We start from the raw sequence: 24273 nt of genomic DNA, 5'->3' as shown, positions 1-24273 counted from the left end.
TTTTGGTGCAGCTCACTACAAACATCCCTGAGGGAAGAGTAAACATGCCGTTTGTCTATCTATTCTTTCAATTTGTTTAAACGTTTATCGTGAGAATTAACACAAAAAGCTGGAGGTGGTGGCTGAAGGCACACAGGGGAAAACCTGAATGAGTGTTGATGTCAAAAACAATAGGAAGGTCAAAATCACCGGACAAGACACAGGTGTGTGTTGTTGCTGAGCACAGCACAGCCAGCCAAGACACTGCCAGGAAGGGAAAACGACACAAAAGCAAACAGTAAAACAAGCACGACAAGCTGATGTAAATGTAAGTGCTCTTGTTTGCCAGTCAAACACACAAAGGTTGAGCTCATAGAAAAGATCGAGCGCAGTGCCAAAGGTCAAACATTTTGATCCAGAAACTTGGAAGATGTCCAACGAAGTTCAGCGACAGTACAACGACTGTCAAACTGTCGACATTAGTGTGTACTGACACTATGTACTTCCGGTATCGGTGTATGGTTGATGCAATGTTTTGACGGGAAAAGGGTGTGACTGAACAGTGTTTGCACTGACGTGTTCGAGTCAGACAGAGAGCGTTTTGTGTTTTCTGTTTCGTGATGTGAAGATGCTGCAGCAGAGGAGTCAAGTCAAATTTACACCACAGAGTTATATATCTAACAAACTGGCTGATTTAGAGCTTTAAAGAAACAAACAGATGTTCGGTTTGATCATTCATTACACATCATCATCACTGTGGCAAAAAGAAATATTTTATGTGATGAATCTACAGCCAACAAAGCGATGTTTTCCTTCCTTGTTGTTTCCTTTCTTCCCCTGAATCTCACCTTGTTTCATGGCCTCGGGCCTCAGTAAAATAAAAATAAATGTTTACACGTCTCAGTTTGTTTGAGTTTTAAATTCATGTTGTCAGAAGTCACCGAGGTGTTTCAAATTCAAACAAGAGTCTTTGTTTTGAACCGGCCTCATTCGGCTACTACATTTGTCATTATAAGACTCCAGTCACACTATCATCGGTGACAGCAAACCATTATGAACAATCATTCACAGTGTGATTCATTTATATGTTTGTCATACTAGTTATAGATTATAGGATGCTACATTTTGTACATGAAGAGGAATAAAGTTCTCTTAGTTTAGTGTAAACATGGTGATTAATGCAGCCAGACAATAAGCCTCGATTAAATTAATGAATCACTTTCCGGTTACTAATTGCTGCAAACATTGTAACATTAGTTTTTTTATAATAGGCACGTGCCACGTCTCTATTTTCTTGATTATTATTATTAGAAGTGGTGAAACAGCTGAGACTCAGTGATCGATAAATATTAAATTGAATTCAAATATAGCCTGAGGATAAAAACATAAACACACCGTCATTTAGGGTGAGAGAGAGAGAGGGAGAGAGAGAGAGAGAGAGCTCAGTGATCACATTATGTGATTGTTGCCTTCAGTCCTGAGACGCAGACTTGGGTTTGTTTGCAGACTTTGACAGTGAGGACATGACATCTGTGAAGGTGAGGCATGCTTTCTGATTTTACAGCCGGTGTTTGGTTGGTTTGGTTGTAATTGTTTATTATAGCATGATAATATGGCCAGTGGTGATGAATGGAAGAGACAGAAACAAATGTAAACAAGCAGAAATATGTGTATCTGTGGCTACAAACCTTTTGTTTTCAGTTTATAGAAACAGTTTGATAGTTTCACAATGAACAAATGTGTTTTTTTTAAAAGTTGTCAGTGTGGTGGACTCACTGCTGAATGAATGACCATCAGGTAATAAATGAAGGTATTTTAAGTCATCACTGTGAACTTTTTTAGGTTATCAGTGAGGAACAAACACTATTATCCCATTTAAAGATGTCTGTTTGATGCATGTTTGAATGTTAAAAACAATGAAGAAAGAATTCACAGTCATTACTGTGAAGGTCTGTCACAGCATCAGTTTAAAGTGGGAGCTGATCACTGAGTTATAGTGGCGTGAATGTCTACATGCAGCCCTGTGGTGTGGGGCTTAATTATCTAGGAAAGCTATTGTTACAACACACACCTGACTACCTGATGGCTGCAGTGTTATCCTGCGCATGTATGTGTCTGTATATCTATATATTTCCGTATATGTGCCACAGGAAGCTCCAGCTGTGCCACATGTCTTTTAGAGACTAAAAGCAGTGAAACACTGCCTTGCTTCTCAGTGGGTATTTGTGTGTGTGTGTGCATGCAAGTATCAGCACTGTGTAATTCAAAAATTGGATTTCCAAGTTTCAACAGAAAAGCAGACTGCAGTGCTGTGGCGAGATGAGAAAGCAGTAAAGTGTGTGAAATGTAAAGAACGGAGACGATAAGACAAGAAAGTCTTCAAGACAGAAGACACAACCGGAGACAATACAGCATCAGTACCACCGTACAGCAGCGACAGACACCATATGGGCACAAAGCCAAACACAGCCATGCAGTATACAGTATACAAATGTGTTAGTTTACTTTATTTAAATCATGTTAATTCATTATTACGCAGGCTTGAAACTCACCTGAGCACTTCATCGTTTCTAAACCTGCAGAGTTACCGTGCTGACAAAGAAAGGAAACTTTCTGAACTTTGGTGCAGTGGGGGTTGGGATGACTTCTTATTAAGAAAGATCGTTTGGATGTTTGTGATTCAAACGCAGGGAGCGCCTGCATGATGTTCTTTTCTTTCGATTTCATGTTGGTTAACTCCGTAGCTGACGCCCTTCTCGCTGCTCACCTGTGACTCTTTCAGATAAACTACAGTGGCTGCTGCACATCATAGATATCTGACACGTTAGTTCCTGTTTCTAATCCAAAGATGATTCCCCCTCGTCGTTACAGTCTGCCAAAATGTCATCAGCACTGTTCTCTGTCAGTCAAGTAATGACTGTCATCAACTCTTCAACGCTTTTCTCCCCATGTAACGTGTCAGCGATGGCTAATGTGGAGGGAGTCGTCTCATTTATGAGGAAACAAACTGAAACACTTTGACCTGTGAGTTTAAACAGAGGCGGTTAGACGTCATTTGTTACTGTGTGCGCGTCTATTTAATTAGAGTGGAGATGCAAGAAGACGGCTGCATGTTCATTTTTACAACTCTCACAACTTGTGGACTCTGGTCTCGCTCCTGCTGGACTCCACTGTACATATATAATGAACACACTGAGCAGCTCTGTTGTAATATTAGAAACGCTGTGTGGATTTAGGAATCTTTTACTCGGGAATGTGTCGTTATAATCTCCAGTTTGTTTGAGAATGACTTGACTTGACTTTAAAATCTAGTTTCATATAGTTAGACTGTAAAAAACACACAGTACTATACGCTTCAGCACTGTACTTCACATCTGTCCTATGCTGTGTAAGTGTGGGTCAAAAAATGAAACATGCCCCTTGTTCTTGGCTGACTATGGATACAGCAGACCCATCCCACACGCACAGGTAGAGGAAATAAATACCATACAGGCAATAAAAGTATTCGCCCATGCATGTAGAAGTAAATATTGTGGATTCGAATCATGCATGACAAATGAAGTCCTTCTTTCTACAGTTGTTTGTCTTCCTGGTACATGAGCTCCAGGCAAAACTGCAGAATACACTGTCGTGCGGCTCACTGTATACAGACACTTCTTATCCGGCAGCAGGTTTCGACTTATTTACCACTCTGTTCCTCCTTCCCCTTCCTCTCCTGAATCATTTTTACCACCATGATCTATTTAACATTAAAACTCTGTATGGATATCTTGATAACTCGATCAAAAGATGATTATATGTACTGTATACATTCCTAAATGTGAAACTGTGGCACAGATTACTACACTTTATTTTTAAGTGGAAGCTGTTTGTGTATCTCATCAGAAATGAGTTATTCTCTTATAAAACAGCCTCCAAATGAAAACACACAGCAGTATGTAAACTCGAAGAGACTTGGCAAATATTAGCGACTGCCTTGGTCTTTGTTTTGACTCGGTCTGTGTGTCACTGGGGTCACTGGATTTACAGTACAGGAGGTTTTCCTAATACCAGTACACATACAGACTCTGGCTTATGGCTCGCTGTGATTAAGATGTGTTAGTATCTTATAGCTCACACTGGGCTCCATCCTCTCCCTCCTCGTGTCACATGTCAGCCTGGTCAGTGACGTTAGCTGACAGGAGGACTCGGCAGTCTTTCGTGCTGTATGCCCTGATGGCTGGAAAGTACATCAACTAATCAGGCTCAAGTTACACAGAGAGGAAAGTGTTTTCAGTACAGTGATGTCATTGACTACAACCGTGAAACACTTTTTACAAATTATTCTACGCATCCACAAATGTAGACAGACAGCCACAGAAACACAGTGACTATAACGAACTGTATTTTGGACATTCATCATCTTCGATTCATACATTTAGTTAATCTAATTAATATATTAATAATCACAAGAGGACAAGAAAATAATATATATGTGGACTGTTTTCTTTGCAGCTTGTTGCATTGAAGATGACAAATGATAAATGCCACAAGTGACCTTGTGATGCCTCTAAATCCTCCCGGTGGCCACCCTGGCACACCTCCGAGTGATGAAGACCTCTGATACATTCCTCATCTTCCTCCTCCTCTACAGGACTCTGGTACGTGCCTACAGAGAGACGTTTCACAGACATGCCAGTTTATGTAGTACACCTAGGAATGTCATATAATGTAGTCCAATACAACACACCATGGTACGCTTTCATCCTCTCTCTGTTCTCCATTGACTGGTTTGTCGAATTAATGTTTGCGTGTGTGTGTGTGTGTGTGTGTGTAGTGTGTGTCAGGGGGGACTGTAACGGACACGGTGGCTGAATGGAACCGCTACAGGAATGAATGTCTGATCAGCATGAGCACTGATCCCAGGCCTGAAGGTAACACACACAAGCATGCACATTATTTTGAAACTGAAAAGTCATCTCCACCTGTATCCTTAACTTCAGTGTCTGCACGTGTTAAAACACACTGTCGTCTCTCCTCTCAGGAGCGACCTGCAGTCGGATGTTTGACATGTACGCCTGCTGGTCAGATGGGAAACCGAACTCTACAGTCAAGGTGCCCTGCCCCTGGTACCTGCCCTGGTACAACCAAGGTAAGGAATGCACACACACACACACATGCATTATTCTCACTTTGTGTGTATTCTATGTGATCATAGGTGTGTGTGTGTTTGTGTAGTGCGTGACGGCTTTGTGTTGAGGGAATGCGGTCCTGATGGTCAGTGGGCCACCAGCAACTCCAGCCGCACCTGGAGGGACCATTCGCAGTGTGACCGCGACAACAGCATGCACATAGCTCAGGTACACACTCACACTTCAGGAGAAAGGAGTGAAAGTTTAAAAAAATGCATGAACCCACGTTTGTATTTTGGTTGGATGCTTGCAGGAGAGACGGATGGTGATCTTAGCCCACTTCAGAGTCATGTACACGGTCGGTTACTGCCTCAGTCTGGCCAGTCTCTCTCTGGCTCTCGTTATTCTGCTGTTCTTCAGGTAAGCCCCACATCTGTACAGTCTGTTTTCCTGTTTTTATGTCGATGTTTTTGGTTCTTTGTTTGTTTTCTGATCATTTACTGTAAAGAATTATGTTTCTCTCCATCTCCACAAGCAGTATGTTTATGTACAGTCTTTAAACATTGCGTCATGCAGTTATTTCTTTCAAAGAATGTTAATTCAGACCTCTGCTCCTGATGCTGTTTGTTGTCTTAAACTAAATGATATGAGAAACATCACAGCAACAAGCACTAACCATGACAAATGGTGCAAAGATGAACAGACCTCAGATTAACTCAGCTAATGTTGAGACACACACTGCATGCAATTTCACCCAGTGTGTGTGTGTCGCATATTTTGCAGTCTGACTGAATATAAAAACACTCTTCTGATATGCGTGATGTCTGCAGGAAGTTGCACTGCACCAGAAACTACATCCACATCAACCTGTTTGCGTCGTTCATTCTGCGAGCGGCTTCCATCCTGACCAGAGACGCTCTGCTGAGCCGCGACACCGAGTTCAAACACGACAGGAACATCTCAGACGTTGGTCAGGTTGGGACACACGCAGAAGAAACTGAGGTTGAAGGTCCAAGCGTGTCAGATTTAGTAGGAGGATAAAATGCATTTTTGCTCTTTCTGTGTGTGAAGCACGGCGAGATGAGACTAAATCCGACACACTGGTCCTTTAAGCAGAGCATTAAAACACAGAAATCGTGTTACTTCTAACCTTTTTAAAGACCCTGTTGTCTCCTCCATCACACACACACACACACACACACACACATTAGGCGATGTCAGGCTGCCACGTGGCTCAGGTGCTGATGCAGTACTGTGTGGGAGCTAACTACTATTGGCTGTTGGTGGAAGGCCTCTATCTACACAAACTGCTGGTGCTGGCGGTGTTTTCTGAAAACCGCCACTTCTATGTATACCTACTCATCGGCTGGGGTACACACACACACACACACACACACACACACACACACCAGAGATAAACTAAAAGAAATAGTTCACGTTGTGTATAAATGAATTAAACTGCTGTGTCTGTTTTTTCCGTCAGGCACACCGGTGTTATTTGTGATTCCTTGGATCATTGTACGTTATCTCTTTGAGAACACGAGGTGAGGCATGTTCGCTTCATTTGTGTGCATCATTTTTTCTCGCACCACAGATGATGAGAGTGGAAAACCACTTCACCCATGTCTTCTCTTGCTCGTAGGTGTTGGGAGATAAATGAGAACAAAGGGCACTGGTGGATAATCCGCGCTCCCATCCTGCTCGCCATTCTGGTAATGTACACACACACACAAGTAGAAACACTGTCTGTGTTTCAGATCCTATTAAACCAGTACAAACACGGAACAGAAACATCACAGCTCCTTGTGATTTACGTGATGTTTTTCATCTTCTCTGCATGGTGTTTGACTCCCTGCCTCTTCTCCGATGCACTAAATAATTTTATAGACCGGTTTGTATCACTGAGGATTTTTTTTTTTTTATCTCTTCAGGTGAACTTCTTCATCTTTATCCGCATCATCCACATTCTTGTGTCCAAGCTGAAAGCCCATCAGATGAGATACACAGACTATAAATTCAGGTAAGACGTGTCGACATGTGGCTGTTCTAAAGTTTTATTCACCTCCCGTGAAAAAAACGCTTAAGGAAACAGACAGACAATGGGGAATACAGCAATTAGACTAATGGTTTTCAGGTCAAGTCAGTAACATGGTGACGGTGGTGAACATTGTGGGACCAGTAGCATGAGAAATCTGTACTGAAGCATTAAAGGATCAAAGCAGAATTAATATTAGAGGAGGTGCACAGAGCCCGTGTCTGCACTTTGATATCTTGACATGACTTTCTAATGTTTGACTGGAAGTCAGTCAGACTTTAAATGACTTCTGTATGCATTATTATGTACGTGTGATTTGGCAGGTGGGGGTCTGGTGTAACCATTTCAGTTAGCTAAAACTATGAAGGGAGTCGAGAGACGAGACAAAACCCAGATCCAGATCGTTCCAGCTCACTTTGGTCCCTGTTTGTGTCTAATTATCTATGAGGTGTCTGCACATAGGTGCATAATACTATCTTGGCGCCGCTGTCAGATGTGTAGATGTGATGTAGAATATGATTTCTTTTAACTGGATAGATAAGGGGTCAGGTCAAAGGAGGACTATCCTGGGAAAGGAAATTTCTCTTAACGATCTGTCCCTCTGACTCGAGTTATTTTAATTGTATGTTTTGGGAGTATAACCTACTATATATAAGTAGCTTGTCCCGCATAGATCAGGAGGGTCTCATCATTCGGCCAGGGGCTCTCCAAGTAACGTTTTACTTGTTACGATGCTGAACTTATTGTAATAAATTTGTTATATACAACTAAGACAGTGTCGGCGGAGTTTCTCTTCAAACATCTTCAACTGCATCACTAAATTGTGTCTCTCCTGTGTTTATGACTCATGAACTGGTGATTAGAAACTTTTGTAATACTCATCTCAGCTGCAGGAGGAGATAGTGGTGCACTTTAGCCCCTTGTGGATGGAATGAGCATTACAACAATATACACAAAAAAAACATTTTCTCTGACCTGCTTCACCAATGAAACACACATTTGAATTTACTTTTTCACCTGTTCTTAAGTCACATAAACACAGGAGAGGAAACAAACTTTCCTTTTTGCTTCAAGGCCTCTGGACAATCTGTCATTTTTATTATTTCAGAGTTTGAATGCCAGGGAAACACTGCGTTATCACTCTGCTCCACTGTCCCTTCAAGGGAAGCTCACCTCAGCTGTCTTAAAGACAGAAGACGTGTAATATATTATACATTAATATGCAATAGACTATGAAATGAGCACTCATCAGAAAACACAGCTCAATGTCAGTGAGTTCAGGTCGCAGGCTTTTAGAAACTCAGATAGGAGAAGAAGCAGATCAGCTTCACGAGCAGATGGATATCTGACACAAATGGACTGATTTACAGGAAGTTTCCATCAAGCAGAGCCACAGTCTTATCTCCCACGATGCTCTGCTGGAGGACTCGTCCCTGGTCAGAGCTTCAGCAGCTGAGTTTGTGCCGAAGTGCCTTAATACACTAAATAGATCTGAGATCTGAGGGCAGCGCTCCATTCCAGTATTTCTGCATCTAGAATGACTCCTGTCTTGTACTTCTCTCTCCAGACTGGCCAAATCCACCTTGACCCTGATCCCTCTGCTGGGCATCCATGAAGTGGTCTTCGCAGTGTTGACAGAGGAGCCCACAGACGGCGTCCTCAATGATGTCAGTCTCTTTTTCGAACTCTTCCTGAACTCTTTCCAGGTACAGTCAGGACTGAATGCACTCAAGACCTTTCTGGATAAAATATATCTCATGGTTCAACATTAAAGAGATTTCTCCTCTTCACAGGGTTTACTTGTTGCCATCCTCTACTGTTTTGTCAACAAGGAGGTAGGTGGTGTGTCGATGTGTGAGTGTAGATGCAGGCACTGCCTCTTCCTACATCTGTTTCTCATCTCGTCTCCAGTCGATAAATTGACCTCATCAATAACGTATCTCTTCCTTCTCCCGCTCTAACTCGTCCTTTGTTTGCAGGTGCAGGCAGAGATAAAGAAGAAATGGCAGAGGTGGAAGCTGGGGATGACCGACCTGGAAGACCTGAGAAACACTGGCAGCAACACGCCACAGGTGGAGCCTCGTGCTGTGAATTTATTCTGTGGCTGAGAGAAAAGCTTTTGATTGAAGAGCAGTAAAAGCATGGAAACTGTGTTTTTATTAGTGATGTACTCAGATGTATGAAATCCTGGACAAGCCTTTTTTTCCTTAGTAGATTTTAGGAGTTGCTTCGATGATTCAGAGGGTGGTTGAGGTCGGTTATAATTAGAAATAGACTGAGGATTACAAGGACAGATCAAAATCTTAAAGCTATTTTTGTTCTTAAAGTGATGTATCTGATAAATAAGCAGTTAAAAGGTCGTCTACACTTAAACTTCTTGATGTTGTGCATAAATCATGATGCAGGTTGGTACCAGCATGCCACTACCCATCCAGTGCCAACATCCTTCACCCCGTCTGCCGCCCGCCCATCGCCTGGAGAACAACTGCCTCTCTGCCCCGCCGCCTGACCCCTCTGGTCCTCTTCACACCAAGCTCCTCGTTCCTCAGCCCTGCACCCACCAGGACCAGCTGGAGGCCACACAGCCGAAGACCTACTGCTGCATCTCTGCTCTTAGACAGGATGATGGAGGAGGAAATGAGAAGAGCGGTGAAAGCTACTGTTGACCGTGACACAGGATAAGAAACAGATTCAGTGTGTGGAGACAGTCCATCAGCTGAAGGACCTGGACTCAAGTATGGAGAATTTCGTCAACCCTGTTGAAGGATCTTAAAGCACAGACCGAGTGGATGTAGCTGACTGTGATCTCTGATCACTCCTGTCAAAGGGAACAGATGAGGAGAATGTAAATGAGACAGGACTCTCTATCCTCTCTGATTTTATTCCCGTGGAGGAAGCAGCATGTTTCATTTTCTACCTCTGAAATTATTTTGTGTTGAAAAGAAAATGTGCCAGAACATTTTAATGTTGGTATTCTTTTTCGGAGAAAAAACAATCCCCATGCACTCATCTACGGCGTCCCCATGCCTACTGTTAGTTTTTATTATCCGTCCCAGAAAAAATACTGCTTCGTCATTCCACTCCTCTCAGCACACTTTGAGATATTAATTTTCAATCGTATAATTGCGTTTTTGGTTCAGTTTGTTTATCAAGAGTTTCAGACACCAATAAACACCGCCACCTCCCTGAAGTCAGTCCATTTATGAAGACAGAAAGAGTCTAAACAGAGTTCCTTCTTTCTTTCTCCAATGATAATCAGGCAGGTGCATTATAACAGAAAGACTTGTGTTAAAGGCTGATCTGCCTCTTTTCATGTGTTTAACTTCCCCCATCAAACAGCTGCATCTACTGCCATCTGCTGGAAAGAGAGTCCACACGTAGGAAAGCACTCACAGATCTCCTTTTTCTGAATCTGGATAACTTTGCAAAGGGAAATACATCGTGAGCATGCACGTTACAGGTACAGTTATCCAGATAATGCACACATTAGGGTCCTTTCTGTAAAACTATGGGACTGTTCCTCCTTGAGTTTCAGGATTTCTTGAATAAAAACATACTACGAAGGAAAAAAAGAAATGTGTCCACACAACTCCTGCTGGTGTGCTTTCATATTTCATTCAGAAACTCAAGGCTAAATTATTTGACACCACCCTCAGACATCAAATCACTCCGTATTGTTTGGACATACGAGTCCAAACCTGATGAACTGGTCATTCAACAGGTTGATTACTGTGAACACTGATCGCCTTTGTTGCTGCTACTGAAGACGAAAATGTACAAAACATTATTTTATGAAGAATGAAGCACAGCCCTAAATATTATGGAAGTTATTTTTAATTTGATATGTACATTATTACTAACAAAAATACTTCAAGTCAAAGGAAAAGTGGTTGAAAGAAAGAAAGAAGGGGAGGGGGGGTGGAAACCATAAAAAAAACAAACTACATTCAACATTGTCCCATATTGCTCATTCATAGTTGTGCAAAGCTCACTGCAGATATAACACACCGCCACGTTTCACAGGTCTTATTTCGTTAAAAGGAAAACTAAAAATAAAACAACACGCGTCAGGTAGTATTTGCCATGTCACTTTTTTGGCACAGTGGGCAGCAGACGGACGCACGGATCGGGCTTCACAGTTTCTCCTCGGCGTTGTTCAGTGGAGTGTACAGGTATGCAGCATCGTCCTCTTCGTAGATGATCGCCACGGTCTCGCCGACGTCTGACACGGCTGCACTGGTCTGTATGTAAGCCTGAGGGAGAGCACACGACAAACACTCAGTGGCTGAGCTCTGAGGGTTGCAGCTAAAAGAAACTTAAATAAATAAATCTAAACATTTCACCCTCTCGAGCAGCTGCAGTCGCTCTTCATTCAGCAGGTTGCTTTGTCTCAGCTGGCTGACCGTGTTCTCCAGGCCCAGAAGTTTCTCCAGGTGTCGGCGGTGCCGCTGCTGCAGCACTTTCACCTTCTTCTGCAGCTCAGCCACGATCGCCTCCAGCTGCTCTTTGCTCAGGCTGTTCTTGTGGTAGCTGTTCGTGTAGGAAACACAGCGATACAATGTTGATGATTCACCTTTGGTGTTAATTATTTTCTGAAACAAACCAAGCTCACCAGTGCTCCTCCAGCTGCCGATCCTGCTGTTCTATGCCACCGTCATCGTCTGACTGGCCGTCATCTCCCTCTCCGTCGTCTCTGTCCAGCCTTTCCACAGTGAGGACCAGGGACGTTGGGGACGGTGGCACATGTTTGGACACTATAGGCAGAGTAGATGTGATAGGTTTGGAGCTCAGGGCGGACGACAGCACGGTATCGGGAGTGTAGCTGAGCTGAGTCGAGGTTTCGCCGGGGAGAACGCTGGGTATCGTCTCGAAGTAGGCGATGGCTTGAGTCTCCTGGCCTTCGTGGACATTTGAGAATTCCTCCGTGGTATAAGTCACATCTTCAACGCAGAGAGAAGCCACGGCTTCGTCTGCGCAGCCAAGCGCGGAGTCGTTCACGAGCAGCCCGCGGCCCTGAGTCAGGATGGCAGCAGTGATTCTGTTCACAAGCTCATCTTGCCCCTCGCCGGCCGGGCATTCAGACATCACCACCACCTCTGTATTCTCGCCGCCACCGCTTAGATCATTCACCGTCTGGAGTAAAGTTAAAGGGAAATTCGTCCCCGTTTCGAATCCGTCCACTGATGCCAGCGAGTTTATGTCAGTCTGGAGAGAACGGTCCGATACACCGACATCGCTCGACTCCTGCAGACCGGTTTCCGCCTGCTGCAATGGGTCGACAGTGATTTCATACAGGTGCACCGTGTGCAACGTGCTCTCCGTCTCAGCAGCAGCAGCAGCAACAGTCACCGACCTGTCATCCGTTACGCTTTCGTTACCGTTAACTCGAAGACGCTTGGGCTTCTTCTCGGCGTGATCAGCGGCTTTCCGTTTCTAGACAGAAGAAAGAAGAAAGTCGAGAAAGATACAACTTCAGAAACCTCATCAGAATTTTGTAATATGAGAAAACGATCAAGGAGGAGAAACACTCAAATAATCCGTGTATTACCTCGGCCTCCTGGAAGACTGTGGGCACGGCATCGCTCTCCAGGTAACGGATGCCCCATCGCACCTTAAAGCACGAGGGTGCAAAGTGTTCGTGGCAGATGTACTGGTGTCGAGAGGGAGTCCAGTTCTCACGACCCATGTTCCTCAGCCACTGCTGCAGCCGGGCCGCGTCCTGCAGAGGGAACCTGGAACAGAGCAGCTGGCAGTAAAGTCGATATCTTATAAAAAACTGCCTCATACGCTGGAAATCAGAGCATCAGAAGTGAGAATGCGATCAGGTGACTGATGACTCGTCACTTTTTGGCTGTGCAGTGTAATCGAACCAGCTCTGCTGATTCCTGAGGCTGCAGTCAGTGACAGACGTTTCTAATATTCTGTGTGAACAGAAAAATGAAAATGAAATAGATTTGGTGACCTTTGTTTGTGAAATTTATTTATACAGACATACATATTAATGTTTTTCATCTGTACATATGTTTGTCTGTCAGGCTTGTTGTTTTTTAGCTGTATTTGTGTTTTTATCTGTGCGTGTACTCCAGGTTCAAACTCCTCATGTGTGTACACACACCTGAGCAATAAAAGAGTTTCTCCTCCTGATAGTATGCAGTAAAACACATCGACAGTCACTGGTACTTCATGAGTACACACTGGTACTTCATGATACTTCATGAGTACACGCTGGTACTTCATGAGTACACGCTGGTACTTCTTGCGTACATGCTGATACTTCATGGTACTTCATGAGTACACGCTGGTACTTCATGATACTTCATGAGTACACGCTGGTACTTCATGAGTACACGCTGGTACTTCATGAGTACACGCTGGTACTTCATGCGTACATGCTGATACTTCATGGTACTTCATGAGTACATGCTTAAGTACATGATGATACTTCATGAGTACACGCTGGTACTTCATGAGTACACGCTGGTACTTCATGATACTTCATGAGTACACACTGATACTTCATGGTACTTTATGAGTACACACTGGTACTTCATGAGTACACGCTGGTACTTCATGATACTTCATGAGTACATGCTGGTACTTCATGATACTTCATGAGTACACGCTGATACTTCATGAGTACACGCTGATACTTCATGAGTACACGCTGATACTTCATGATACTTCATGAGTACACGCTGATACTTCATGATACTTCATAAGTACACGCTGGTACTTCGTGAGTACACGCTTGAGTACATGCTGATACTTCATGAGTACACACTGATACTTCATGAGTACACGCTGATACTTCATGATACTTCATAAGTACACGCTGATACTTCGAGAGTACACGCTGATACTTCATGAGTACATGCTGATACTTCATGATACTTCATGAGTACACACTGATACTTCGTGAGTACACGCTTGAGTACACGCTGATACTTCATGAGTACACGTTGATACTTCATGAGTACACGCTGGTACTTCATGAGTACACGCTGGTACTTCATGAGTACACGCTTGAGTACACGCTGATACTTCATGAGTACACGCTGGTACTTCATGATACTTCATGAGTACACGCTGGTACTTCATGAGTACACGCTGGTACTTCATGAATACACGCTTGAGTACACGCTGATACTTCATGAGTACACGCTGATACTTCATGATACTTCATGAGTACACGCTGGTACTTCATGATACTTCATGAGTACACGCTGGTACTTCATGAGTACACACTGGTACTTCATGATACTTCATGAGTACACACTGATACTTCATGAGTACACGCTGGTACTTCATGAGTACACGCTGGTACTTCATGAGTACACGCTTAAGTACATGCTGGTACTTCATGAGTACACGCTGGTACTTCATGAGTACACGCTGGTACTTCATGAGTACAGTAGTTAAACCTGACTCGTCACGCGCGCACACCTGCACTTCATGCGCTCGCGCTGGTTGAACTCACTTGTAGAAGCTCTTCCTGTCGCTCGCGCTCCCGGAGTCGTTCCTGCAGTTCGGTACCGAGCAGTACTTCGGCATGTCGGTCGGGTCGGGTCGGGGTCGGTGTCGGTGTCCTCGCGGATGTTGCGCTCGTGTCCAGCTGGGTTCACAACAAGGTGAAGCTCGTGCTGCTGTGTTGTCAGCTCGTGGCGCATAGTTGACGACTGACGATCAGCTGTTTGAGGCTCGTGACGTCCAACAAACGCGACCACGCGCTACCCAAATAAGGAAGAAGCCACGTGTTTACGTCATTTATTAAAGATTCAGTATTATCTAATAACAAAATCTTCATTAGTGTGTTTTCATTAGTGTCTAATCGCCTGAAAATATGATTCGTTATGATTTAGCTGAACGAGCTCTGTATCCACAGCGAGGGTCCTCTCACACGGAGTCCACCATCTTGAACGGACAGTAGCCCAGACAGACAAACTTCAGATGTGACCTTTTGCTTTTTATGTGAAGTTCACAGCCGAACAGTCAGAAAAAAATCCTTTCCTAACCACTTTTCCTTGACCTCGACAGCAGTGCGGGTTGATCCAAATTGAGCGGGTGTCACCAAACAATATTTCGGTCGGGTCATTTGAAATAAAGATGCCGAGTAGAGTTTTGTAATTTATGGTAGTAGACAAAATTTTCTGTGAAATACACAGAGTATTGGCTGAATAACTGGCGTGAAGAAACCACATTTTAATAGGCTACTTTTAAATGAATATAATAACTCAGTAATGCCGGTTTTATGTAGCCCGATGACGCTACGAAGTTCATCAAGAGTATAGACTACTTTTTAAAATGCGGGTCAGGAAGCGGGTTGGGTACAATATTTCACAATTATTTGCTGCGGTCCGAGTTCGGGCGGATTAGTTTAAAACGTCGGTCGGCGCAGGTTGATCAAACATGGACCCGCGCATCACTGCTCGACAGCCACGGTGTTCCGAGAATCCGACTGCACTTACAATAGTCATTATTGTTCTAGAGAAATTCTTGAAGTCAAAGGTCAATGGTGAGGTCAGGAAGGAAGAAAGTGTTCAGGAGCCTCTGATTATTTATTGACGCTTGGCCAAGGAGAATTAGAGACACTCTCAAAGTTCATCAGAAGTGCCTGAGTCGGTCTCACGTTCTGCCGAACTTGTGCTAGTGGATCGACTTTAAACCCCAAGATAACAGCACAAATACTACACGCCCAGAATTACTCAAAGAGAATGTTTGTGTTATTGTCAGCATATTCTAGTCTGGAGACACAGATGTATGTTTACGCAGATTGGAACGTCAACGGCAAGCTATCTATTATGTCTATGAAGGCAGCAATAGGTCTCTGTGACCCTGGACACCACAGTGTTGAGATAGACTGGCACCCAGTCAAAGCCAAGCAATTAATACTGCCGAGGACCTCAAGGCCCACACGTGACCTTTTGTAAACTAAGGATAGAAAATTCCATAACAGTTACGCCACAGCGGATGTTATTGATATGATCTGTGGTAAAACTACAATGTTCAGAAGATGGACTACAAAACGTGCACTGGAGATACTTCTCCCTGCACGCTGTGACCGTGTTGTTTCATGCAGGATATATAATCGTGGACAACCTGTTGAAAATATGACTTCATTGTGAATAAATAATTAAAATGATAAAGGAATACTGGAATACATTTTTTAAATGTCTGGTTGTGAATGACCAAACAGTGCATTGATTTTTTTTTTGTTTGTTGCTGCTGCAAGGAATTGTAAGACGACATTACCTCCTTTCCTTTCATAAAGGATGGTCTGGTGTATCCTATGCTAAAGGAGATAATAAAGGAAGCAGTGAAGCTCCTTTCCTTAACAGTTAGATCATTCGAACAGCTCTTTTCATGGCGTTAAGCAAAATAGACTATTCGACCACACCCCCAGTTTTTCCTACATGCTTGGAAAAATATGTGAGGGTGGGTGAGTATTCATTCGATGCAATCTTCAGCTTCACTGCTAGGTGCCACTAAATCCTACACAGTGGACCTTTAAACATCTTGACATCATGTTATTGAAACCCCAAAACAAGCGTAGACAATCTTAACTGACATAAAATAAGATACCAGCTTGTGTCTAAAATCACTGGACTGCATTTTTTTATTCAATAATTTTCTCCAAACATTACACGGAATCTTTAAATGATACAGTATATATACATACACGTTAGTGTATTTCTTTATCTAAAAAGTTGAGGGCCACTGGACAATGCAGCTGTGCGTTTCAAGACAGGATTGCATTTCGGACGTCTGAGTACTGAAGAAGAAATCCACAGATGGGGGGGTAATAGGTCACCAGTAATCAAACACGTATTGGAGACTAGAGTGCCATCAGTGTTTGCCTTACACCAAAGCTAGTTTGGAGAGTAGACTGTGCGGGAGCTGCCAGGTGAGCGGCACAATGACTGTCAAGGATGAAAACATGGAGAGCAGCAGTATCTTCCTCAATGGGAAGCAGTGCAAAATAAATGTTACCAGCTACATGACCGAACCAAGTAAATACACCACTAATGGCAAACAGCACCTTTAAGAGTGTATCCAGAAACAATCGATCTATTTTTGGGGACTGGGATGATACATGTAACCATATTTTGTATTCCTGTAAAATGAAATAAAATAATAACTGACATGTTGTACGCCACAACATGTCAGTTATTTATTCTTTTTTTATTATTATTATTATCATTATTATTAACACTGATAGACATGCTGCTCCTAAGCCAGTTTACAATGCTCTAAGCTGTGTACACAGGCCAACAGTACAATGCTAGGCTTCAGAGTCACAAGATGATCCTTGTAAAAACTGAACAATCATTTTCATTACAAATCTTTGGTACATACCAGCTATTTCATCCCATCTGTCAAAAGTACATCCGACATTTAAAAACCAAGCAGCTCCATCTGAAATTCTCAGGGCTGGTTTCTACCCAGTGATGGGACAAATATGGAGTGGGTAAATGGACAATGGAAAGGGGATTTTTCCAGTTTTGAGCAATAAACATGAAGGAACATACCCAGTTCTGAACTGGGCTGGTGTACGTGATCTCTTCCCATCTCAACTACACCGCGTGCTTTCTGCGTACAACTAGTGGAAGTTTGTCGGGGAGAGGGATCCCCTTAGGCTAAGCATGAACGAGAGCATGTCCGAGCACGGGAGGGAGTGAGGTGGGATGGTTCAGGTCAGATGGGAGGTCGTCAGTGTCACAGACAGATTAGGTGGGCCTCTACATCATCCCCAACTGCATTAGCGTGTTAGCGTACGCCATGGGCTTGACATTTGGATGAGGCTGTAAAAGAGAGTGAGAGGAGACAAACATCAGCAGTTAAACGTGTTGTTTTTTAATAATGGGATTACGAAAGAAGTGAAGACAAGTCCTCATCTAATTTGACTTCTAAATAAGCAGAACAGACAAACTGGATCAAGAGGACTGGTCCTGTTTAAATCTGTACAGCCAGTAGATGTCACTGTAACACTGTACACAAAACTAACGCCATGTTCAGCATCAGTACAATGAAGCATTTCAGTGAATTATGTCCCAAACCAATGGTCACGATGACAAACATAATGAACATAACAAACAGAGGAGAGGATACTGACCACAGCAGTGAACTGGTGAAATTCTGGCTTGAGGTCGGATCCCCTGAGGTGGATATAAGCTCCTTTGTTTCCCATCTGATCACTGAGGGAAGACAGAATACAACACAAAACATTTAAAATAAACAGTAACAGCTGAGTCAACGCTCTTAGTCAGTCAGCATGATTACGTACCAGTAGTTGGGTGCTGAGAACACGGTGATGCACTTCCCTGAATGAGTGACCTCGTAGCCCTCAGCTTTGACCTCATGACTACGCACAATGAAGTCCAGCTTGTTCTGTTCCAGGAAGCGCTCCGTCACATCTGGCCCAAACTGACAACTCACTCCCCGCTTGCTGATGGACCGGCCATTCTGCATGACCACAAGAGGGAGAGAGAGAGAGAGGGGTGAACAAATGAAATCTTAATTCAAAAGAGAACTGGACCACACAAACCCAATAGATCTAATGAGGTGCTGGGTGGACGGGAACTGACCTGAGGCTGTGGATCTGACCAGAGGAGGTCACACATGGGACCTGTGAAAGAGGAGGGAGGTGTTAAACTGTGCCTCCTTTCTTTACTTAGAGACAGTTTTATACTGATGCTGCGTTCAGAGTCGGACCCTACCTGAGTCTGGAGGCTGTCTGTTCCTGTCAATCTTCCTGAGGTCTTCCAATGTGACACCATCTTCGCTGAACAGTCCACCATGCATAATCTGAGATGGAGACTCTTATTAGGACTGTGCGCACAGTACAACACATCAAACCACTGTAGCATTAAGTCATCGATAAGATTTGGGATCCTCTCTGCTATAATGCATCTTTCCAACTTGCTCGCCTCTAGCTCTGCTTACCAGTACTTTGCTGTTGATACACTGTGCAAGAGGCAGCCACTGGAAGACCTCGCTGAACAGCTGGAACATCTGGGCTGTGTACTTGGCTTTGACTTCCCCTTCAAATCCATACATCTGGTTCATGTTGTCTGTCTCATGGTTACCTGCAGGCAAAACCCTCGGTTAAACAACTTTATATATTAAACACAAAGCACATAAATAAACTTTGAATTTTACAACAAGTATGAGACATTGATATGGCATGATACAGCAGATGGTACACATGCATCCACGCTGTGAGGGCGCTCACCCCTGAGCAAGTGGAAGTTGTCGGGGTAGAGCAGCTTGAAGCCGAAGAGAGTGAGAATGACCTCAAGAGAGAAAGAGCCGCGATCCACAAAGTCACCATTGAACAGCTGAATTCTGTGGTTAAGCACGATGACGCACAAGTTCTGGATCTGGGGCTTTTGGCTGTTGTTGGTTTAGACACAAAACGGTACAAACGAGGAGGACTGCAGTGAACGCCACACACATTTTCGAAACAGAAAAGGATACATAAGGGTTGGTTTCTGAAGGTAAACCGTTCAACTTGAAGATGTTGAGGAGATCGTAGTACTGCCCGTGTGTGTCACCACAAATAGTTATTTTTTCTGTCTGTTGAAAGAGAAAGTCACCAAAATTATTACAGCATAAAAACAATAATAAAATAAACTTGCATCTTTTCTGCAGTCATATCATAGTTGTTAATCAAAGAATATAATTATATGCATCTGCCAAGTCCTCACCTCTTTTAATGTGATTTCAACAAGACTTGGTAGTTTCGATAGAACATCTTTAACCTGCACCAAAATCTGAAAGAGTACCAAAAAAAAAAAAAAGAAGGTTAAATTACACATGCAGGTATGTTTCCGTCAGTGAGTGCATTTCATATGAACGAACATTCACCTGGTAAGCACACTTTCTGTGCAGTTTCTTCTGGTCTGTGAACCAATCCATCATCTCCTTCATGAACGTCAATGTGACCTTCCCATCTTCAAGTTTGGGGCCTACGTAGTCATCCTCAATCGCTGCAATGAAGGATTTTATTTACTTTAATCAAAATCACAATTTTCACACTGACATTTTGTTATCGTTTCTTCCTGCTTTACATACAACATACTGGTTTTGGTGAAATTCAAGCACATTATTGTTATAGATATTTTTTTATTTGTACAGTAACACAGGAAACTTACTCATGTTTTCAATGTCCAGCGAGTCAACAACAGACTTTTTTATCTCATCGCTGGCAATGGCTCTTTCAAAAGCCTTCTGTTTCACGATCTTGTTACATTCCTGATACTTCATCCTTGCATCCTTGTCATTTGGTCGAACCCTCACTACCTGTTATCAGAGCAAGGAAACGACATGAATGAACCACACTGGTAATCATCAACCGGCGTTAAAGTGGGCACAGTGAATCAGTGTAGCTGCAAAGAACACGATGCATATGAAGGTTTATTAAACATGCAAAGAGTTACTGGATGATAAATATTCCTCAGTGGTTCTGTTAATGAGTCTTCTCCTATGCATTTCAGAGGTCTATAAATACATAGAAATCTAGCTCCAACCTCATAACTTCATAAGGATTAACTCTCATTTTCTGTTGTCATGGTGCTTGGTCTAGTTTGTGCAATAAATGGCTGTGACTGAGCTTTAGATGTCTTTGTTGCCACAGCCCTGGTATATTTATATTGCTTATTATGTGTACAGCATGAACAACAATAGGCACCAAATTAGTTGTGGTATGAGCGCCTTCACGCTGGATCTAAGTGGCATCATGACTGGATTAAAGGATGATCCCTATGTCAGGCAACGTGAAGAGCCTAACTCACGGTGACACATCACCAGAGTGAACTGGAGAGCTCTTTGTTTCGAGGAGATGAGCAGAAAACATTTAGTTCTGCTGTACACACTGCTCGTGTCTTCTTACATGCTCGGTTCAGACAACATGACACCTGCAGGTGTGCAGCTACCGACAATCAAAGATGCTTCTTACCGTCTCGTAGTCTTTAAGTGCAGCCTTGAACTTGCCCAGTGCCATGTTGGAGGTGGCACGGCGGTAATATCCCTTAATGTAATTTTTGTCTATCTCCAGGGCCTTCGTAGCGTCAGCCAGGGCATAGCCATAGCACTCTGTGCGTAGGTACGCCAGGCTTCGATTGCTGTAGTAGATGGCATTGGATGGGTTGAGGTCCACGGCCTCGGAGTAGTACTTGATTGCATTTTCATAGTCTTTCTCTGAAAAACAAAGGTCACATCCTTACTGGAAAACAGAGTCTGTGGTCCTACAAAGATCATGCGAGCATGGGGCGGGACACTACTGCTGCTGAAACAATTATATGACATTTGGGTTCACGTTACTTGATTAAGTTTCCACCAGTTACAAATGAAACGTTTTCAGATCTCAGATCATGAGCATGCCTTTTACTAATAAACAACATGCATGTTTATTTCAAGTAGTCAGACAAAAAGCAATATTGTAATAACCCCTTTACTGATCCCAACAGAGGGTAAATTCACGTGTTAAGGCAGAGATGAGAAACTCAAAGAGTAACGACAATAAATAGAAACCATGGAAGAGAAAATGGAAAATCACAGCTGTCCACATCTGCTCTGACTCATCACAATGTCTGCCCTGATAATGCACAAACTTCAACCTGTAGTACAGCAAGTGTGACGTGATTACGTACGTAAGACGATGTCGTGAATAACAGGAGTGCATGCTGACATGTAGCTAAACTAACAGAGTGGATCGCAGTCTGACAGCTTCACTTATTATTGTTATTGTTATTATCGACGCCTCTCTCTGTCAAACTGTCTAAACGGAGCAGTTAGATGACCGTTGGTGTCCGTAGGTCACTTTCTTTGCAAAATTACTTACACTATGGTCACGTTTACTCTACAATACTCTTATATATCATGCCACTTTTTAATGCCACTCAGTACTTATCTGTTTTTGAAGGTTGATTGTTTTCTTTCGTGGTTATTGTGTAGTTATAGATACTTCTGTCCGTTTAATCTCTGTTTATTGTGTTTTTTTTGTTTTGGCCTCTTCTACTTTTGTTTCTCTATTTTGCTGCTGTCACAAGTGAATTTCCCTGTGGTGGGATGGATAAAGTATCTATCTATCTATCTATCTATCTATCTATCTATCTATCTATCTATCTATCTTTAAATGGAGCCGTTAGATGACCGTTGGCGTTTAAACGGAGCCGTTAGATGACCGTTGGCGTTTAAACGGAGCCGTTAGATGACCGTTGGCGTTTAAACGTTGCAGTTGGCGTTTAAACGGAGCCGTTAGATGACCGTTGGCGTTTAAACGGAGCCGTTGGCGTTTAAACGGAGCCGTTAGATGACCGTTGGCGTTTAAACGGAGCCGTTGGTGTTTAAACGGCGCCGTTAGATGACCGTTGGTGTTTAAGCGGAGCAGTTAGATGACCGTTGGTGTTTAAACGGCGCCGTTAGATGACCGTTGGTGTTTAAACGGAGACGTTAGATGACCGTTGGTGTTTAAACGGAGACGTTAGATGACCGTTGGTATTTAAACGGAGACGTTAGATGACCGTTGGTGCTCATCTCATTTGAAAATAAACGGCTGACCTGTGAGAGCTGGTTATAATAATTTAAAACGATAAATACACCGTGTGTGTGTGTGTGTGTGTGTGTGTGTGTGCCTTGCTGCAGCTCACACGCGGCTAACGGAAGCTTCTAGGAGTTGTATGTAAACCTACAAAGCTACACAGTAATCTGATTACACCACAGGGATACACACACAAATGCGGCTGAACACAGCCGAGCGGCTAAAACACACACACACACACACACACACGCACACGCACACACTGACACACACGCGCACAATGACACACACGTGAAGTTGGCGGTACACATGACACGCGTGACGGCGTGCGGTTACCGCCGCGGCTGCTAGCTGCTGTTAGCTGCTGCTAGCTGCTGTTAGCTGCTGCTATCTGCTGTTAGCTGCTGCTAGCTGCTGCTGTTAGCTGCTGTTAGCTGCTGCTATCTGCTGTTAGCTGCTGCTATCTGCTGTTAGCTGCTGCTAGCTGCTGCTGTTAGCTGCTGTTAGCTGCTGCTGTTAGCTGCTGTTAGCTGCTGTTAGCCGCTGTTAGCCGCTGCTAGCTGCTGCTGCTAGCTGCTGCTAGCTGCTGTTAGCTGCTAGCTGCTGTTAGCTGCTGTTAGCTGCTGCTAGCTGCTGTTAGCTCAGGCGGCTAATCCAATGAATGGGTTAGCATGCTGTTAGCTTAGCTTCACGTTAGCCACCGGCTCCGTCTGGCAGCGTGTCGCCGCTCGGTCACGCCGCTGCCGCGCTCGGCGGTCCCGTCTGTACCTGCGGTGAGCAGCTGGTGCCGGGCAGTGACCTGACAGGTGACAGGTGAGCGGACTCACCTTTGAAGAACTTGTTCGCCTTCTCCTTCAGCAGCTCCGCTTCAGCGTCTCCCTCCGCCATCTTCTCCTCACTGCCGCACGACGACTGCACCGTCGCAAAGGTCGCAAAGTCACCCTGTTTTTGTTTTGCTCAAATTATTATTATTATTATTATCATTATTATTATTATTATTATTATTATTATTATTATTATTATTAAATGTAGTTTCAAGTAAAGAAACTCTGAGATTAGAGGAAGATAACGGCTAAATTTATGTAAAATAAAATAAAGTGGCTCCCGATACAAAAACTATACAGGTAAACATCAATATAAAAATATGTACACATTAAAAAAGTATATACAAAATTATGTATATAATAATACAATAATAATAATACATTTTATTTCATAGGTTTCACACCTTACACTAAATGAGAGTAGACAGCAAATAACAGAAACAAACAAAAAGACCCATAAAAGTATCAAATTACAAGAATACAACATTAAAAACAAAATTAAAATAGGACAATGCAATTGAATCGAATGAAATGAATGTACAGAAGGTTTGTTATGTACGTGAGGTAGATACTACAGTATATATAGTATGCACAATATGAATAGATTGTATGTGAGTAATGATATTTACATGTTAAAAGAACAAAAACTAAACAGTGAAAGTAATAATTTATAATATACAGGAATTGTACCTGACACTGTGTGTCTGGTTTAGCTGAAATTAAAGTAATGCAAATTAATAGTTAATTATAGGGTTGTTATTAATTAAACTACACAACACACACTGT

At 43.1% G+C, this 24273-nt stretch overlaps 3 protein-coding genes across 3 annotated transcripts; 1 reads left to right on the top strand and 2 right to left on the bottom strand.

Annotated features, from left to right (window-relative positions):
* Window positions 1–1468: 1468 nt before the first annotated feature.
* Window positions 1469–9791, top strand: gipr (gastric inhibitory polypeptide receptor). Its single transcript, XM_027280388.1, has 15 exons — window positions 1469–1517; window positions 4474–4619; window positions 4796–4892; window positions 5003–5110; window positions 5197–5318; window positions 5404–5510; window positions 5921–6065; window positions 6302–6461; window positions 6574–6634; window positions 6733–6802; window positions 7022–7110; window positions 8693–8831; window positions 8919–8960; window positions 9105–9197; window positions 9531–9791. Exons 2-15 carry the CDS (start codon window positions 4569–4571, stop codon window positions 9789–9791), a joined length of 1545 nt encoding a protein of 514 aa, XP_027136189.1. The 5' UTR covers window positions 1469–1517; window positions 4474–4568.
* Window positions 9792–10941: 1150 nt separating this feature from the next.
* Window positions 10942–15017, bottom strand: LOC104934284 (THAP domain-containing protein 5). The gene is made up of 5 exons (XM_010749917.3): window positions 14603–15017; window positions 12674–12857; window positions 11738–12558; window positions 11469–11655; window positions 10942–11378 (listed from the first exon to the last, which is right to left on the bottom strand). Exons 1-5 carry the CDS (start codon window positions 14674–14676, stop codon window positions 11259–11261), a joined length of 1386 nt encoding a protein of 461 aa, XP_010748219.2. The 5' UTR covers window positions 14677–15017; the 3' UTR covers window positions 10942–11258.
* A 1696-nt stretch (window positions 15018–16713) lies between these two features.
* ppp5c (protein phosphatase 5, catalytic subunit) lies at window positions 16714–23605 on the bottom strand. Its single transcript, XM_010749916.3, has 13 exons — window positions 23491–23605; window positions 21080–21321; window positions 20277–20424; window positions 19990–20111; window positions 19830–19895; window positions 19600–19698; window positions 19355–19460; window positions 19066–19208; window positions 18840–18927; window positions 18708–18748; window positions 18407–18585; window positions 18236–18317; window positions 16714–17924 (listed from the first exon to the last, which is right to left on the bottom strand). Exons 1-13 carry the CDS (start codon window positions 23549–23551, stop codon window positions 17862–17864), a joined length of 1440 nt encoding a protein of 479 aa, XP_010748218.1. The 5' UTR covers window positions 23552–23605; the 3' UTR covers window positions 16714–17861.
* Window positions 23606–24273: the final 668 nt, after the last annotated feature.

The sequence above is a fragment of the Larimichthys crocea genome, chromosome VII (assembly GCF_000972845.2).
Source record: "Larimichthys crocea isolate SSNF chromosome VII, L_crocea_2.0, whole genome shotgun sequence".
NCBI lineage: Eukaryota > Metazoa > Chordata > Actinopteri > Sciaenidae > Larimichthys > Larimichthys crocea.
The sequence above is the reverse complement of the archived record's forward strand: the minus strand, read 5'-3'. Positions and strand labels throughout refer to the sequence as shown.